Source organism: Stylophora pistillata, chromosome 1 (genome assembly GCF_964205215.1).
Source record: "Stylophora pistillata chromosome 1, jaStyPist1.2, whole genome shotgun sequence".
Taxonomy (NCBI): Eukaryota; Metazoa; Cnidaria; class Anthozoa; order Scleractinia; family Pocilloporidae; genus Stylophora; species Stylophora pistillata.
In genome coordinates, this window is record NC_142519.1 from 12,732,597 (window position 1) to 12,752,364 (window position 19,768).

The following is a 19,768-nucleotide window of genomic DNA, read 5'->3' on the forward strand; positions in this document are numbered from 1 at the left end:
GACAGATCCAAATTGAACAGCCCGTCAGGTAGGATCAATCTTTCCATCGATTATCTACAATGTTACGATAGAAAAACATCTTTTTATCTTCCCACCAATGAGAATGCTTCATTTTGTTTCTAAAAGCTTGTCCTTCAAAAAGCATCGATCAGACCTTTCAAGTCAAAATATTACAACTCGATCATTGCAAACTTCACTGGCCTCAACACAGGTTATAAAGCTTTAAGTCAGCAATCCTTTTGTAAGCTAATTCTTTTGCTGGTGATACATGAGGTGTAAAATAGGAATTGTTCAGTAGAAAGTCATAAACCGTTCACTTTAACTTAACGAAAACAGGAGACAAAAAAGATTACATGTGAGACCCTCTATATCTCAAATTTGTCAGTCATCTGAAAGAACGATAGATTTATTAACTAGTGTTCGGAAAGCCGAATCGAATTTGTTTTAGCGATGTGTTCTTTACCTATATCTAAAGGTGTTTTGGATCATTGTTTCCAATACTTGTAACAATCGCTTCTACCCAGCTGTTTTTCACAGTGCGTGTATATTTGTTTTTTATTGAAACTCTTTGCGTCAATTTCGTGGCTCAGAGGGTTTTCTTTTTCACAAATTCAGGCACCCTTAATTCTTCCGTATGATTTGAAACGATACGTTTATAACATCGAGCCAAAAGAATAATCTCTTTTGTATTCTTTCGTTTTGAAACATTAAGACGCGTTACGGTCACAAAAATTAATAGTCAAGTGTCTCATATTCAAAAACTCAAGTGTTCCCGTATATTGATATTTTCTATAGTTTTTGTGTCACATGTTTATGAGCTTTCTGTGGTCTTACGATTTCTTTCTTAGAATGACGATATGGGCTAGTTCCTGGAAGTGACTATCGAATGAAGGAAAATAAAAGTTATAACTAGTTCACGGACAAAACGTTAATGCGGAACAATCATTTGAAGGGCATGCTGTCTAAAATTAGTTCATACCCTCTTAATAAGATCTATAAGCACAAGAACTTAAAATTGTAACTCTCTGTCTGAAATGTGAACTTTTTTTTTTCTATAGAAACTATGGAGTCATCCAAAGCATTCTTCGTTTTATTCTTGGTTTCTTGCGTCCTTCTCTCGGTCACGGTTTACTGCCAAAAAGCTGAGGAACAGGGGCTTCCTGGTATTCGCTGGGGAAGACATTTTCGAGAGGATGACCGACTCATTCAGAGAGGTAGCAAAGGAAGGCTTTGGAGAGCAATGAATCAAAAAAGAAAGCGTCATTATCGATTAAACGGTAACACAAGCAAACATGTTAAAAAACATCAACAATAACACTTTCGCTAGTCTTTGATCAATTTGTATTCTGTATTTAAAGCATTAGTATTAGTTTGATTACGTAAGACCTGATGATTTTACTTTGATAGTACAGTTTAATTTTTCATTCCAGTCGCGTTTAAAAATGGTAAAGGCTTCTGGTTAAATGTTCTCATATTGCTCAAAGACAGGTCAGTGATGGAAACAAAGGGAATGGAAATTAATGGTGTTCTAAGGATTTTTAACGGGAGGGCCTCACTGGGGTGAACTATCCACCGTTATAAATGTAAGCTCTCACATCTAATTGATTTTCATGTGTGAAAAACATACAGTATGACTCACCTCGCGAGTTGTGAGTTAAATTTTTGTTTTATAGCCGCCATCTTGAAAAAAATTTGCGTGTCTGAAGTCTGGTACGAGAGGAGCGTTGCGTTAGAAAAGAAAGCCGCCAAAAATAGTTCATTTCTCATAGAAAAAACAACAAAGGGTAAAAATAAGAAGAGAAATCCCTTTGATAGAATCAAACGCATTGAAATATACTGCAATACGTCTTTTCATTTCAACAGATGCTGTCCAAGAGAAAGAATCATAGAAAAAAAATTCCTGGATTACAACCTTCTTGAACAAAAGAGATCCTTATTTGCTAAATACATTGAGCTATCGTAATTACATTTTTCAGGGAATAAAAAGAGATGACTTAAGAAATAGTAGAATCGGTTCTGTGCTTAAAGTACACATTAAGTCCTCTTGTAAACAACTTCTCAGTACATGTTTCGTCAGTGATTAACTTCTAATGCTAATGCAGGCGTATCTATGTTGTTATGATAATGATAATGATTATAACCGGTCTATCGTATTCCGATGTTATCACCAGTCACTAAATAAATTGATGCGTTTGATCCGCACAAGTCTATCTCATTGTTGATATGAATATTAAATTCGTGAAAGTGCAGTGCGATAATCCGGGTGAGTGTAGTCCTGAGAAGGACTGTTGTCGGTGGTAGTGACTGACGTTTCGACAACCTGTGCGGAAGTCATCATCAGAATCACTTGATTCTGATGATGACTTCGGTCACTATCACCCACACCAGTCCTTCTTAGGACTCCACTCACCCGGACGATCACACTGCACTTTCACATGTTACCCCCGGGTTCAAAACGTTTGCTGCAAAATTAAACTCAACAGTTGTTCTAATGTAATATAACAAAAGTGTCAATTTATATTCTTGAGATTTTATGAGAGCATAACTATAATATTCTGACTAATTTTGTTTCCGATCACACTGCACTTTCACATGTTACCCCCGGGTTCAAAACGTTTGCTGCAATATTAAACTCAACAGTTGTTCTAATGTAATATAACAAAAGTGTCAATTTATATTCTTGAGATTTTATGAGAGCATAACTATAATATTCTGACTAATTTTGTTTCCGATCACACTGCACTTTCACATGTTACCCCCGGGTTCAAAACGTTTGCTGCAATATCAAATTCAACAGTTGTTCTAATGTAATATAACAAAAGTGTCAATTTATATTCTTGAGATTTTATGAGAGCATAACTATAATATTCTGACTAATTTTGTTTCTCTGAGAGCAAGCCAAGCCGACATTTAAGTGGGGATAGAAGGAGTTATATGAAATAATCCAATCAAATTAGACACAAATCTCATGGAAGAAACTTTCAGTTGCGGGAACATTGTGTCTGAAGAAAAGTAGCCTTTTAATCAATCACAGCGACCGTCGATTGTCGTGGTATTTGTTTAATTTGTAGCAAGAGCTGAGCCCGTGATAATTTGACGCTTTGTTTGCAAATTACACTTTTAGCAATCTATTGTTATATGGGTTTTTTCATAGCATTTTCTCTTTTAAAAAAAAAATTATCTATGCAAAAAAAACGTTTAATGAAACAATTAGTTAACACCGCTACTCGTGAATGTAAAGGTACTGCTACTTTATTAGATCATTTATACACCACGCATGAGGACAGGATCACTGAAATTCTAGTCCCCGTTTATGGACTGAGTGACTATTATCCTATCTGCTTCACGCACAAATTTGGCAGAGGCAAATACGCAAACATCATCATAAAAAGCTGGTATATAGAAGCTTCAAAAATTTCTCTGGTCAAGAATTTATAAATGATCTGAATATTGTTCCTTGGTCTATACTCGATGCTTTTTCCGATGTTGACGACAAGCTTGCGATTTGGAATACCTTGTTTACAAATGTTATGAACGAGCACGTACTGCTCCTCACTCGAAGAGTGAAAACCAAACAACTCCCAGGATGGATGACCCATAGCATTCTTCAGCAGATACTTGTTAGGGACAAGCTTAAAGCACGTGCAAAGAACAATATACTAGCAAGAATATTGTCTAAACGAGTGAGAAACAGGGTCGTCAAACTAATTTCCAATGCAAAGTCAAATTATTTCAAAGAAAAGATCTTAGAAAACAAAGACAACACAAGAAATCTTTGGAAGCTGTTAAAACAGAGTGCACCGGCTAAACCATCTCTAAAGGCGCCAACTACTATCAAAGTTAATGAGAAATATATAAGTGCTCCTACGGAAATTGCGGATGCTTTTAATGAATTTTTTAACTTCGTCAGTTATAACATCAGGGCCATCAGACAATTTAGTAACCACACAGTCTGAGCTTGATACTCTTCTGTCAAACTTTGTCAGAACGCTTATACACGATGAAGTTCGTTTCTGTATTCCGCCTATTACTAAAGAAATCATTGAAGCAGATCTGAAGAAAATTCCATCAAACAAAGCAATTGGATTGGATGGTATCAGCATACGGATATTGAAGGAGGCATTGCCGACGAATCGACGAGCATGGCCCATGTTTACAACACAAGCATCAATCAAGGTATTTTTCCAACTACCTTTAAAGCAGCAAAGGTAACGCCACTTCATAAAAAAGACTCAAAAAACGAAAGAAGAAGTTATCGCCAATGTATTTTTTGCCTATTCTGGCTAAACCCTTGGAACGACATGTAGCAACATCCTATCTTCAGAATCTAAGAATGAACAAGTTATTTTACAAGAATCAGTCTGCCTACCGCCCTTATCATTCCTGTGAAACTGCACTATTGAATGTCTCTGACAAATGGCTAGAGGCTATGGACAATAGTAAACTAGTGGAAACAGTTTTTCTGGACCTTAGTAAGGCCTCTGATTTAGTCAGTCATGATATTCACATAGCAAAGCTCGCCAAGTATCACACTAGTCAAACAGCTATGAATTGGTTTAGGTTCTATTTATCCGAACGTTAACAGGTTTGTTCAGTCTCTGGTGTGCTCTCTAGTCCTGCGTCCTTATATAGAGGAGTTCCACAGGGCTCAATTTTAGGCCCTCTCCTCTTTTCTGTTTAGATGAGCGATCTACCTCTTTTGCTAAGTGAAACTGAAGTGGACATATAGTAATAGTAACCAATAGTAATCAAAGTTTAATGTCTTTACGTGGGGCATGGTTACCCATATTTTCCGAGCCAGAGGCTCATGTCTGAAACGCAAGACAACAACCCACCCATCCCACCCCAGGGGAGGACATCCATCACACAGTAATCTCGTCCGTGGGAAATTAACGTCTCCTACCCCTAACCCTGCAGGAGACGGGACCTGCATTTATTCGTCCCTATCGGAGAAGACTAGAAAATCTAAACTATTTCTTGATGTTATAGAAAGGCAGCATATTCTCCTCAATTATTTTAAGGGGGCATTCTGGTAAAAAAAAATTAAAAATCTTTATTTTTTTCGAAAATGTTTTGATGGCCTCTTTAGTTGGGCAAATCTGTCTAGTTTAAAGTTTTGATGTCAGTTTTTCCACTTCCAGTTTGCGAGTCAGTAAAAAATGAGGTTTTCTTAGCCTTGTTTTTTTGTTGTTTTTCGGTTTCCATAGCAACGGTTTCAAATTTTGCGTTATTTTTGCGATCGATGCGTTATAACTTGTTAAAACACGTTCCTACGGTCTGGTGTGACCAGAGTCCGTTCCACAGGTACAGTATTTTCGGTCCTAAGCTAGGTTACTAAGCCAATTCAGCTCTCGGTCAAAACTCCACATTGCTCCATAATACTTTCGCATTGCTCCATAATATTTTCGAATTACAATGCCAAAAGAAGGACGCAAACAAGCTGTTTTAAGGAAAAATGTTTCGAAAAAGCGAAAAAGTGGTTTCAGAGGCACTTCAGTCCATGATTTAAAGCGCCAGAATAAAGAGAAACGGCCAACAGTAGGAGTTACTTTCGTCGATGAAGACGATGTGGTCAGCGAGCTAATTCCACCACCAGCTGTGCCTGCATCTTCCAGAAAGATTCAAGTCTCTGAGACCGAAAGCCTCTCAGACGAGAATTCCTGTAACGCTTTCGAGTCAGCAAATGGTTATCGCCTTGTTAGCATGGATAGCTGAAGGAAATTTTGTAACAGAATTCATTCACACTCTACATGCTCTTCAGGTGAGTCTAGAGCTTTATCACATACACGTGTAATCTGTATGTAACGTATCTATCTTTCTACCTACAATCTGCGTAACTTAATAGCTATGTTATGAAGTTTCTTAACTGTTTATTTTGTTTTGGCTGTTTTAGGCCATGTTGAGTTAGAAGAAGACTGTACAAGTTGATTTGGCTTGCGCAGTTCCATCTATGCCAGGTGTGATGAATGTGGAATGTCAGAACTACTTGCTACTGGATACCACAAATCTGATGCCACATTACCGAATACTATCCAAGGAAAAGATTTAAATCGGAGAGTTGTTTATGGTGCCTTTGAAATGGGTTTAGGAAGGGAAGGAATAGCCAAACTGTGCGAAGTGTTAGATATGCCTTTCAGTATTTCAATTGATACATGGTATAGACATGAGGATGCTCTCTTAGAAGCCCACACTGATGTCGTTAAGAGGAGAGATTCTAAAAGAGTAAAACAGGCTGAGACAAGAGTGGACAAACAGTACAAGAACTACAGAATCATGAGGAGGCAGGCAAAACAAAGGGATGAAGAGCTGAGGTCCAACCGGGAAGGTGTGACATATGAGGTGGGAGGCTTCAATGATCTTGGACTGAACAGTGGACCATCAAGAAAGAGAAAAAAAAAATGAACAGACGTAAAAGCCATTCCCTGGTGACATTTACTGCTGTTTGATATAGTATTATGGTGAAATATCAAAGCAAATCAGTAGTTGAGAGAATGGAAGTCATTTTCATTGTTTTTTCTCTTTTACAAATGTTTAAGGCTATTTTCTGAAAAATGGCCATTTTTCCTACTGCCAGTACTGCCCCCTATTTTTTGTTTCTTAGATTTAAGGTATGTTAGTCAAACTTGGCTCAAGTGTTTAACATATAGACTACTACAACTTAATGGGACAAAATTAAACCATATAAAATAGGAGCATATTTACAGGAAAAAACATAAAGTAAATGTTCATTTGGTTGCCATGACAACAATATCCGCCGTAACCAAATTTTGCCCCATTAAGTTGTAGTCCCTTTTATATAGAGTTGATGTGCGAAACATAAGTTTATTTGACTGCATTTTCATTAGAAACAAAAGGGGGCAGTGTATCAAGTCTAACAATAATATTTTATGTTACAGGGTTAATAATTAACTTCAGAAATGCATGGTCAGCAATTTAAGATCAATATTGAAGAAAGCATAATCAGGTGCCTCTTTGGTGAAAATGTGAGCCATTTAGGCTAAATTTTGAATTTTTTATAAATTTTAAAAGTTGTGGTCACAATCGTCCTAGTTTTAGACCAGAATGCCCCCTTAAGACCCTGAGTGTTGGTCCGGCCGGGGCTCGAACCCTCGACCTCCCCGCACATCAGTCCAGCGCTCTATCCATTGAGCTAACCGGGAGGAGTCTGATGACATATATGCTGACGAAACAACTATTTGGTTAAAGTGCACCTACACCCAAAAATTTTTTTCGCTTAACGAAGTAAGCTTATTTTTTTGAGTATTTCTGCGCAAAAATTTTTTTATTTGCTCAAATCTTCAATTTTCTATGTCCAGTCAAAATACGGAAAATCGGCCGCCATCTTGCCCCACGACCGAGTTTAAAGAGGAATGGCTCTAGTGGGTAATGTGACGTCAAATCGAGAACACGAAAGTCTGCTTTTCACACATTTTCACTTGTTTGGGAAGGTTGTAGTCGATAATTGTCCGAAAATATGCCGACTAAGTGTGTTGTAGAAGGATGTAGCAACGTGCGAAATTTGCAAGAGGGTATCGCGCTCAATACAATCTTCAAACAACACACCTAGTCGGCATATTTCGGACGATATCGACGACAATCTTCCCAAACAAGTGAAAATGTGTGAGATGCAGACTTTCGTGTTCTCGATTTGACGTCACATTACCCGCTAGAGCCATTCTTCTTTAAACTCGGTCGTGGGGCAAGATGGCTGCCGATTTTCCGTATTTTGACTGGGCATAGAAAATTGAAGATTTGAGCAAATAAAAAAATTTTTGCGCAGAAATACTCAAAAAAATAAGCTTACTTCGTTAAGCGAAAAAAATTTTTTGAGTGTAGGTGCACTTTAAGTGATGGCGATCGTAATGAGATACAACAAACTCTAAATGTGAGTCTAAGTAAAGCGAATAGCTGGCTTAAACTTAATGAAATGCAACCTAATAGTAAAAAGACTAAGTAGTTACCTACTGGTACTGCGAAAAAACTTTATCACAGTGAAATAACTACGTTGGAGCTTTTCTTGGACAACGCCGGTAAGACTTGAGGAATCAGCTGGAGAAAAACTTCTCGGTGTTGTGATTGATCCCTATCTTTCCTGGGATCTACACAATGATTATCTTATAAAAAAGTTGAACTCTAGGATATTTCTCCTCAAAAGGGCAAAAGTGTATTTAACTATTGAATATAGAAAAGTGTTATATAATGCTCTCATTAAGCCAATTCTTGAGTACTGTTGTACTGTTTGGGGTAATTGTTCGGTCGAATACCTTCAAAGGTTGTTACAAGTACAAAAACGATGCGGGAGATTAATTTTGGACGCCACCATCAACGATAGTTCCGTTGAGCTTTTTAATAAATTAGGCTGGTTACCTATTGATGACATTGTAAGCGTTAGAAAGCTTTGTATGCTACATAAAGTTAGCCAAGGTCATTGTCTTGAATATTTTAGTTCATATTTCAAATATGTCAGATCTACACATGGTTATTGTACTAGATCTGCTATCTGCAATGATGTTCTAACACCATCTTGTAAGAGAAACTCACGGCTTAGAACTTTCCACTCAAGTGCATGTAGGCTATGGAACAAACTAGGAGACTCTTTTAGAAACATAACTTCCCACTCAAATTTTAAGATAACGTTACTGAAAAATTTTATTAAAGAAAATACCTCGATAGAGCATTTTAAGATCAGTAGGAGGTTTTAAGTACAATTTTTAGTATTATGAATTTTTTATTAGGTATTTTTATATTTAGTAGGATTTGTTGGGGGCCATTATGTAAACTACCGGGTAACCGGTAATAATGTATTTTACCCTTGGTAAATAAAGTATTTGTTTGTTTGTTTGTTTGTTTGAGACATTCAAAATCGAGATTCTCAGTGATTAAATTTACGAAATCTTATTATAAAGTAATAAAATGAGCCTTTAAGAATTTTTTTTTTAATCATTGGAGCCCGTCTTTATTCATTGTTACAAAAGAGAATATAAACAGTTTATAATGTCTTGTTGCTAGGGCATTGTTACTTTGTTTCATTATCTCAATCCACACACTCAGGCGAACAATCGTTTGCAACTGCTTGACCCAAGTAATTCTAGATGATAAAAACCCCATTTTGCGCAAACTGAGAATGTTTTAAAATAATCCGCATGGCATACGGGGCCATAAAGGCTTATCGGGAGGAAATTTGTAAAAACACTACTTAACGATAAGATCTTGAGCACGACATTTCTAATCAAGTGATTGATGCTGAGGCTAAGCTCGAATCAATTATCACGCTCAGGGTTGGGAACGAAAAATCTAACTGTTTGAACGTAAATCTACTCTTCGTTCTAAACTTAACAAAAAGATAGGTCCACAATTAAACATTATCTAAAAGAGCGCAATCTAAGTGGCCATGGATTAAGTAACGATACTTGAGTCTTCATGTTGTCGCCATTTTTTGCGATTGCGCATGATCAAGAAGGTGGTCACGCACACAATTGCAATGGCGACAATACCACTGACGACTGCAATGGTTGCTACAGTTGTCGTAAAAGACTGGTCCCCTTCCAGGTGATCAGATCCTGCTGAAACGAATAGAACAAAAGCCAGTTATCTGTTAGTCTATCTAAACTGCGTTTTATTTCTAGGGTTGTTGCATTCATGTTGTCTTTCAAGAAAAATACAAATCACAAGTAAGCGACAATTTCTGCCTTCTCGAAACCGAATTTTTTTCTTTGAAACCTTACAAAAAATTCCCATGAGTCCCCATGAGAGATCGAACCTCAAACTTCCGGATTCCGCGCTCCGATGGTCTACCACTGAGCCACAGAGACTCTTAATTTACCATCTTTTTTATTCTATTTACAGATACGAATTCTCTTGCCGCATTCCTTGTAGGGGGTCAGCGGTTATATACTAAATCTTGATAAGTATCTATGAAAAGACATATAAATTAATTATTTGAAAGCCATGAAACTCACTAACCTTTTTCTTCTTGTTCGTCGCTCTCAAACTTAAACGGCCCAAATGACACATGATACACCTCAGACTCGTCTACTATTGAACGCTTTTTTCTCGATTTTGGACACTCACTAGCAGTAGGGCACCCACAAGCAGAGTTTCCTTGGTCCGCCAAGCAGACCTTGAGATCGCAGTGGATAAAAACCTCATCGCCTTCGGCAGCCTCATAGTATCGGTAAGATTGAATTGTGAAGTTTTCCGCTTTATCGTCTTCTTTACAATTGTACGATAAAGTAGCATCCTCACTCGTAACTGAGTTGCCGCAGCTGTTGATGAAACATAAAGTCCTCATCTAAAATAAATTGCGTAAATTTGTGAGTTCATATGTAAAATTATTTTCAACCTCAGAGTATTCATATTCCGTCGAAAATCTTCTTGCGCGCGGTACTCCTCTAAACACCTTACATGAAAAAGTATGCTTCAGCTAGCCGTTTATGATAGGAGAGCATTTTTCCATTGTTACAGAAGAAGAAACGAACGTTTTTGTGGAAGAATATTAAAAGCACGAAATTCCACCAAGTAATGAAGCATTCTTGATGATAAGCTGTTTACAAAAGTTTTGTTCGATGTATTGAGTGAGGTTGTGTTTATTGCGAGGTTCCCACGCGCGCTTCGAGCGCGTGTGGCAGAGCTCCATACCCATGATATGGTCAACCTATTTTCGTTTGGTTGTCACGTGACTGACCGAGCGTACGTACGTGCCCTCAGATTGCACGGGTAGGGTAGGGGAGACTATAAAACCAAGGGAGGGGGAGTCTTGGCAAATGCACATCTTTTATGTTTTCATTAATGTTACGGACTTGGGAGCTCCACTTTTAGGTTTGGCTAAATCTATATATTATTTTGATGCTGCAAATGAATAATATACTAAGTGACATGTAGTAAGAATGCCAACAGTCCATCATATGTTTTCTTCACCAAGCCAAGCGATTGGTTCGAACGTGTCACATGACCAAAACTGGGAAATATCCTGACTTTATTTCCCCCAAGTTATATGAAACAGGTATCGAGCCATAACCCCTCTACAATTATGCATACAGTAGTTGAATAATTAGATCAAATATAGATCAAATTTTTACCCGTTCTCTATGAGTTTGAATTTTCCCTCTGATGACCCTGCCTCGTTGCTCTTTGATGACCAACATTTTTCAAGAAACAGGTCAAGATTGGGAACCGCACTTTGAGTTTCGACCATAACTTTGAAATACAAAGTTTTGTCTAATGCGACCGGATTGGAGACATCGATAGAGTGAGCATCGTCAAGGTAAACTTTGAAACTGAACGTGAAGATTCCTTGGCCTGCAGAAATTAAAAGACGTCGGAACAAAAATAACATCAAAACGGACCTCACATGCAAGACCACTGCTTTACTTTGATTTCATCTGCAGCTGGTCTAAATATAATTTATTACATTAAATCTACATCATGTTTATCAATAAAGACAAACTGTCATGAGCAAAGCTTTTCTAAAGTAATCCTCAATTTCCATTGACTTTGCTTCACAAGGCTAATAAACGTATATTCCTAGATATGCGGATACCAGGATGCATATTCACGGCTGCAAGTCATGATACAAGCCCTTCAATCAATACTACGAAAGCAACTTACCTGATGCATTTGCTGCCCGGTTCTTGAGTGGTACAAAAGATGTTGATATTCTATCTTGATTGTCATAGTCACATGCCACAAAGTACAGGTGGTCATACACACGTAGCTGCCCTGTGTCACCATCGGCCTTCGCTTCAGCCTTGAGTTCAATAATGTATTTTGTGCTATTGGAAAGCTGTTCTGCGGTCAAAGCACAGTCTGGTAGCACAAGGTTTGTGTAGATTACTTCACTGTCGCCAAATGTTGGCTGACATTCAACTTTCTGCTTTATTGCCCATTGAGACTCGTTCCAAGTGTTAAGAAGTTCAACGTTGCTGATATTGATACTCACCGTGTGATTGGCGTGGCAAATAACGCTACCTACGGTATTAACTTGACCTGGCATAAGAGGAAAATGAATCCAGATCATAGGCGGATAAATAAATGATGAGTAGATGGCTAAATCAATTAAATAAAGAGTATATTGCAACAGAATTAAGCAACGATCACCGAGATAGAATGTCTGTTAAGTGCAAGGCGTATGAGTCTCTGTTCACTGACAAAGATAGGGAATGAATGAATGAATTTTTATGATATTCACCCATTTCTTTCAAATCTTTAGTGATTTGTGCAGGTATGATCCCCTCACGAAGGATTTTTGGAAATCTAGTGATCTATTTCTCCATCTGGTCCAGTGAAAGCTATTTCATTAGCTATGAATCTTGAAGAAATTGAGCAGCATAACTGGCTTAGTAGGTTGCAATTGTTCAATTCGATTTAATAATAATAATAATAATAATAATAATTTAATATTTATATTACGCAAATTAACATGTGGATATGATCAAATGCGCATCACAACACTTTTCGGCAGACTTTGGCCGGACTGCATAAGCAGTATACAGACAATCGAAGGAAACTTATTTGAAGATGCCCCCTCCCCTCCAATTCAAGTAAACAGGCCAGACCACATCACAGTAATCTCGTGAGTGGGTTCTTTAACGTCTTCTGCCTAACCAAATTAGCCAATGGCGCTGCGTGCCCGGTCTAAAACTAGATATGTCATCTTTGGACCCCCTGCTGGTTTAGGACAAACACTCGGAGTCTTTACAAGGAGTTGTATGCGAAACGTGTCAAAAGGAAGACTATTTTCGGTCAAAAAATACTCTAACTTTCTAAAATGGTTGCAACTAGGCATTGCTGTTGGGGTACATGTAAAAATGACTCAAGATATCCAGAAAGATTTCCAGATTCGCTTAAAGAAATGCCTAAAAACGGTCGGAAAGCCTTCATACCGTTCCCAAAGCCGAAGCATGACTTGGAACTTTGTCAACGCTAGGTAAATGCGTGTTCTAGAAAGAATTTCTCAGTTGATGGTGTTAACTACAATACCTATATTTGTGCTGTACACTGAAATCCTTGACAAAAGCCTATTCAAACCGCTTGTTTGGAAACGTTACTAATACCCCATTCACATCAAAGCCCAAACATGCTTTAAAGCTGTTTTGTTAAACATGGTTTAACACAACAGCTCCATAGAAGCTGCTCAAATAAATATTTGGTTGACTTCAAATGTGGCACATTGAAAATACAATTTAGCAATTGCTTGAATCTTGTGGAAAATTTAGTTTTTCAGTTCTCTGCTTCTGATTTCTATTCGGTTAAGGTGGCTCGTACCGGTTCTCATCTTTTTGATGGCTTGTAACTTTGAAAGAATACAACAGAAAGACTGACCAAGGCCAGTTGAACACTTTTACGGGGTTGAATTACATAATCATCGGTTATCCAAAAATAAGTGTCATTTCGTCACTAGCAGTTTCCATGGCAACGCTTTCATAGGCTTATTCAGACGCATTTTTTAGCTTGTGGCCTAAATAATTCGAAAACTAACCCGGTGGCCCCTGATTTTTTTCAGTGATTGCTTTTGGCACTTGAAAAGGAAAATGCACAAAGATTTTTAAAAAATTCTACGGAGCGGAATTTCAGAAAATCTACAAAAAGGACAATTTTCACACATCACAAATTTCCTTCCGTAGAATTTTTTTTTTTTTTCCTGATGATTCCTTTCGACGTTATTATCATATTGGAACAATAAAAAGAAGGGGTCACCGGACTTGTTTTCATGCAATAGCTTTCGTGAGTTTAGCAATTTCCACGCGCGTTTTAAAAATCTGGATTCTATAAGATCGACATTTGCTCATGATCTGTTTTAGCTACCGCTGACAATTGCGTGTGCTCGCGCGAGCACCTACGATCTGATGTTTACAGACGTTTACTGCTAAGAAAATCATTAAACAGCCGTCAAAGACAGCCTCCCGAGCTCATCTTAGAAATCCTACACATGACTTCTGGCTATATCATATTATTTTCCTATAAGTTTCAAAGTCTTCTTCCACTTCCGGTAGATTATCCTTCACTTGAGTTCTTCTTTTTTCGCCGTCGCAAGATTTCATATCGGTTGAATATTTCTTTTAAATGTGAAGTGAAGCAACCTTTACTTCTCTGAAAATCGTCTTCGTTATCTTAGTTTCTATCTCCTGCATTCATTATGGCCGCTCAACACATCAAATACAAACTCTTAGGTAAAATTCTCACAAAAGTAGACAAAATTCCACGTGCCGCCAGCTTTGTTTTGAATTTTCATCTTTTGATCTCGCGCTTCTTTCGCACGTTTCTCTCGCACGCGTCTCGCAAGAGTGACCTGTTCCCCGCGCGAGGAAACTGGTACGAGCCACCTTAAACCTGGTTTAACTAAACAAGTTTTCTGGTGTGAATGGGGTAATAGACGACATCTCGCTATGGAGTGCAAACAAAGCAACAATAGAACGTTTCATTGAAAAAGCAAACAATCATCATCCAACAATAGAATTTACGGCTGAAATTTCCAATAAGGAAACAACATTCCTGGACACCTACATCTACAAAGGCGAACGATTCGAAAAGGACGCAATCCTTGATGTGCGTACTCATTTTAAACAAACTGAGACATTTCAGTATACACACTATAGTTCCTGTCACCCACGATGAGTTAAGAAAGGCTTAACAAAAGGAGAGGCCCCTAGACTTCTCAGAACAAACTCCTCTCAAACAGTATTCGAGGAGAAAATTTCAAATTTCAAATTTCAAAGCGCATTTGCGAAAGAGAGGCTACCCAGAGGCCCTCATTAACACAACCCTCTCAGAGGTGAATTTCAAAAACAGGAACCTAGCTCTTCAACAGAAACCGAAGACGAACTAACGAATCTTGCCTTTTATTACACAATACCAACCATCAGTGCCAAAACTAAAGCAAATTCTCAGGAGACACCGGCATTTGATAGAAACACAACCAGTACTGAGCGAACTATACAAAAATCCGCCACTCGCATCTTACAAGAGAGGGCGATCATTCAAAGACATACTCGTGAGAGCCAAACTTTGAATAGGCTATTCTAAACACGCGCTGGGGAGTCGTGTAGGCGGCCTGTCAACCCCCTTTTTACATTGAACTGTTAGATCCTTAAGTTTCACGCGATCGACTTTACTTTCCTTCAGTATCTTCGCCTGAAGCCATTTTCCCATTTCACTTGAATCAAGTACATAATATTTTCCCGACTTGAGGCAGTCACGAACACGTGCGATGAGGTCTGCTCGTTTTCCGCTTAATTTCAAGCCTCTACACTTTAACTACCGCTTCAATTGTGTGTTTGTATAGTTCTCTGGGTCTTGCTCGAACTTTGAGCCAGGAACACCGTCGTTTTGATTTAAAATACGAGCTTTAGAGACGTTTGAACTACAGATGGGAGCATCATCGCCCATATTCCTTTACTCGAGAAGCTTGATTGTGACGTCAAAATTTTGTGACGTCACAAACACGCAGCGCCATTAATAGATGCAGGAGACGGGACCTACGGTTTATTCGTACTTATCCGAAAAGACTAGAATGTCTATCCATTTCTTGATACCATTGAAAGGTAGCGCAGTCTCCTCAGTTATTTTAAGACCTGGAGTGTTGGTCCGGCCGGGGCTCGAACCATCGACCTCGACCTCCCGCACAACAGTCCAGCGCTCTAACCAATTCTTAAAGCCCCGTCTACACCAGAAATTTTTATATGGCAATTTTTATGTGGCAATTTTTATGTGGAAATTTTTATGTGGCAGTTTTTATTTGCCCGTGTAGATGATGAAAAATGACCAATTTTTATGTGATAACTGCATTTGCTGAAAAGCTGGCATATTAGTTTTTATGTGGCAAATAAAAATTGCCACATAAAAAACTGTCCGTGTAGATGAGACGCCACATAAAATGTGACAAACGCGCCTAAAGCTGCAACACGTCTGGCACGTCTTCTGACTTTCGCCATCTTGCTTTTTCGTTTCCACGAGCATCTCCGCTGTGTAAAATTATTACTGATGCAAATTAACAACAAATATTTGTCGAGCCATCTATACGGGCAAATAAAATTTGCCACATACAGTTGCCACATAAAAATTGCTCGTGTACACGGGGCTTAGGTAACCTTCGCTCCTTTATGGCTCATTTTTTCGAATTTCATGTCTATCTATCTCTCTTATTACTGACCTGATATACTGTGGTTCCTAATATGTCAAACGTACTTTTAAAAATTATTATAACAAAGTGAAGCCTTTGAGACCTCGCACTTCCACATACCTGTCACGGACTGAAGAACATACACTAGTAGTGCCAGCAAAACTCTTTCCTTCATAACGCTGATTTCTGAAACGAGAAAACCAAAACTCCGTTAACATTTAGCATTACTTTTCTTGAATTCTTAATCTTTAAAAAACAACATCAAAAACAGAGAGAATGGAAATCTAAAACTGATCAAAATAAAATCTTGTATGACAAAATAAAAGTTGTATTCAAGACTTTTAATAAACTCCTATAGTTAAAATGACAGTACAAATCATGAACGTCTGTTAGCAGTAACCAAACCTTCTAAAATTGTGTTGTACTCGATGGTATCAAGATCAAAGCTGCAGGGCGTGTAGAAGAAAGGCTCTTAATCGTGTGGCAACCAAGCGCCTAAATAAACAAAACAAAAACATGCGGCTTTCCATTGGGTTAAGAAAACTTAATAATTTGGATATATCAACAAAGTTGAAATGGTAAATTGGCCACCGTAACGATTACAAAAGCTAACATTTCGAGCGTTAGCCCTTCTTCGAAGGCTAATCGTTACGGTGGCCAATTTACCATTTCAACTTTGTTGATATATCCAAATTATTTCGTTACTCCCACCGACGCAGCCCCAAACAGTTTCTTTCGAAACTATCAGCCTTTATTAAGAAAACTTAGCTACTTTGCTCAACCCTTGTTTTTTTATATTGGTTATGTTGTCTTTTCCGTAGTTTTGTTGGTTACCTGATCAAATACACAGTCGCTATGATACTTCCACCTACAAAAGGTTAGTGCAGTTGAGCATTTGTTCAATCATAACGGCTTTTATTTCCCAATATAAAGCTATCTTAGAAATCGAGGAATGGCTTGTTAATCTCAATGATCACTCTCGTGGGTGCATTAAGTTGTAAAAATGAAGGCGAAGATCAAATTGAACAAATAGAAAATTAAAATCATTCGAGTTACGTCTGAAATTAATCTGGAACAGTATTGATTGCTCACCTACCGCGCCTTTTTTATCTTTCATATCTATTATTCACCTACCATGCGTTTAATATATTGACTAGTGTTGCTTCTTATAGCAAAGAAATGATCTTTCGCTCATTGGATGTTTCACTCTTCGATTGGATTCATCCGATAAAAGTGATCGAACGATTCTTAACACAAATCTGTAGTGGTTTTGAGTTTCTCAGAGATTTCTAGAAGAGATTGCGCTGTGTTCGGTAATAGCCGTTTAACTGTTTAACTGTTATCGGCAGGCTTCTAAAAGACTCCCACTTAAACATTAGGATAACTCTTACCTTTCAGCCTGATTCTTCTATGACTTACCTCACTTTCTTAGTTAGTTAAAGCTTCGAGTTCCCTACGACTAAACAGATGAAAGCAAGAGCTTGTTGTTTTAAGAATGAAAATAGCTCGAAACAAACTGGAAAGCATGCTGTGCTTCACGCTAATCTGACTTTTACAGAAGAATGAGGCAAATTCTTCTCGGCTGACTTGTCAAGCAGAATGAGTAAATATAAAACAAAAACAGGAACAAAAGAAATAACAGCTAATTGAGCTTTCTAGAAAAATACCAAACGTCATCAGAGAGCTAAATGGGCACAGTAAAAGTTGTCACTTTATCAAGCACGGATTCAAAAAAAAAGAACGCTGCGACAAAGAAACTGTTTGTCGTCTGATTTTCAAACCCTCTTTACATGTTCAGGTCGGATTAAGATGATAGAACACGAATTGGCGTTTCACCCCTTACGTGTTAAAACGTAATTGTGTATTCATCTATGTTCTTAAGGATCAGAAATACTTGCCGAAGGGAGTAATTTACCTTCACACCATTGACCTCTAAAAGAATTGATCAGCTGGTGGCATTTGTCTACCTCAAGTAGAAGTATTCAGGGGTGTTTTTTTCCCGGCCTTCAGGCAATTTTTTCATTGATTTAGTAAATATTTGCATGTTTGTAGACAAGATATTTAGTTAAAGTCACTGACCTTAAGCTCACGAGTTATGTCTTTATGACTGAATGGGATAAATCTCTTATTGCTATGAGTTGTGCAGGTCACTTTTAAACATAATTCAGCCACGAGGCAAACAGAAGCGTGAGAAAAAAAGTTGAGAGAAAAATTTTCGCGGCAAAATAATTGGACCGACAAACCACTGCACAGTCGGATGGGTACTTTGAAGTCACTTATGCTATATTTTGTGCATGCATGGTTACATTTTTAAAAATGCATTGATATTTTTTACACGGTTCTGTTGTTCAGCTGGCGTCTGATGGATTATCGTTTTCGTCTAGCTATCCTTCAATTCTGTCGATCATAAAAACACGGACAAAACGAAAATAACGGAACCCTACCTTATGTTTAATTTAGAAGACAGGTATTTCCAGTTTGCCGGTTACAAGACGGAAAATTGGGGTTCCACTGTGTGAATCTGTGTATATAAACTGCTTCCAGAGTAGTTAAACTTCCCGAAGCAGGGTCTTGATGGAAGAGGTTATACATTAAAAGAGTCACAAGTTGCACAGGTTATAGTGACAGCTTGTTTCTTAGATTAGGTATACATATGTTGTGAAAAAGTCTCAGTATGAAGTGAATGCAGCTGCATACCTTACAACTTGCAAGAGAACACCAATCACTCCAATCAGTTCTGGAAGAGAGAACTTAATTAGCTTCCATTTTATTAAACTCTGAACGTACAAGATTTATGGCTGCCTATCTTTAAGGTTGTACCCCAAGAATTTCCTTACAATATCTAGAATTTGATGGCAGTGCCACTCGCCTGCCAGAACAATCTGGATTTCAGAGGTTTTTTGCCTCTACCACTGAACCTTTACGTGCCCTGAGACAGTTTGTCTGGTAGCATTCTGTAAATAAATAAATAATAAAAATAAAATTCTGGATTTATATTGCGCCGTTTCCACGACGGGATGATCAACTGCGCATTACAACAATACATGGAATAAATACTAATTACATCATTACAACAATGCATGAAATAAATACTAATTACATCACTACAACAATGCTTTGCAATAGATGCCAGTTACATCATGTGTAGTATAAAATATTAAAAGCTAAGCTAACTAAGAATAAAAAGCCTTACTAAAAAAGTACGTCTTTAAGATTTTTTTAAAAGTGTCGACAGATTTAGCCATTCTAATTTCCGAAGGTAAATCATTCCAGAGTTTCGGCGCCGAAACAACGAAAGCACGGTCGCCTCGGGTTTGTAAAGTTTTAAAATTCGGGTAAGATAGCAGTATTCCGTCATTAGAACGCAGTCCATATCTTGACTTTAAAGGCTTAATTTTGACAAGATCATTGATATAGGACGGTGCGGATTTGGAAATTGGCTTTGAAAGTTAAAAGTAGAACCTTCAGTTCAATACGAAATGAGACAGGAAGCCAATGTAGCTGACGGAGCACCGGTGTTATGTGGCAAAATTTGCCCTGCATAACAACAAGTCTGGCGGCTGCGTTTTGAACTCTCTGCAGTTCACCAATATGGCACTTAGGCACACCGTATAATAGACTATTACAGTAGTCTATTCGGCTACTGATAAA

General features: G+C 38.0%; 1 protein-coding gene and 1 long non-coding RNA gene across 5 annotated transcripts; one reads left to right on the top strand and one right to left on the bottom strand.

Moving 5' to 3' along the window:
• Window positions 1-124: 124 nt before the first annotated feature.
• LOC111323828 (uncharacterized) lies at window positions 125-2,002 on the top strand. Its single transcript, XR_015992956.1, has 3 exons — window positions 125-211; window positions 1,059-1,277; window positions 1,864-2,002. It is a non-coding gene; the product is annotated as an uncharacterized LOC111323828 (long non-coding RNA).
• Window positions 2,003-8,928: 6,926 nt separating this feature from the next.
• Window positions 8,929-18,042, bottom strand: LOC111323790 (ZP domain-containing protein). Of its 4 annotated transcripts, none has more exons than XM_088737606.1 (7): window positions 17,537-18,042; window positions 16,523-16,612; window positions 16,238-16,303; window positions 11,608-11,985; window positions 11,079-11,298; window positions 9,964-10,265; window positions 8,929-9,563 (listed from the first exon to the last, which is right to left on the bottom strand). In XM_088737606.1, exons 3-7 carry the CDS (start codon window positions 16,290-16,292, stop codon window positions 9,397-9,399), a joined length of 1,122 nt encoding a protein of 373 aa, XP_088593732.1. In that variant the 5' UTR covers window positions 16,293-16,303; window positions 16,523-16,612; window positions 17,537-18,042; the 3' UTR covers window positions 8,929-9,396. The 4 variants fall into 4 exon arrangements, with proteins under 4 accessions (XP_088593732.1, XP_088593736.1, XP_088593738.1 ...); XM_088737610.1 differs by having other exon boundaries at window positions 17,509-18,042; XM_088737612.1 differs by having other exon boundaries at window positions 8,929-9,560; window positions 17,537-17,715.
• Between the last annotated feature and the right edge of the window lie 1,726 nt (window positions 18,043-19,768).

Bases quoted from the DNA above. Each gene is read 5' to 3' on its own strand.
- LOC111323790 (XM_088737606.1), bottom strand. From the start codon at position 16,292: ATGAAGGAAAGAGTTTTGCTGGCACTACTAGTGTATGTTCTTCAGTCC. The intron at 11,299-11,607 runs GTAAGTTGCTTT...TAATTTCTGCAG, and splicing joins CCGGGCAGCAAATGCATCAG to GCCAAGGAATCTTCACGTTC. The intron at 9,564-9,963 runs GTTAGTGAGTTT...TATTCGTTTCAG, and splicing joins CGACGAACAAGAAGAAAAAG to CAGGATCTGATCACCTGGAA.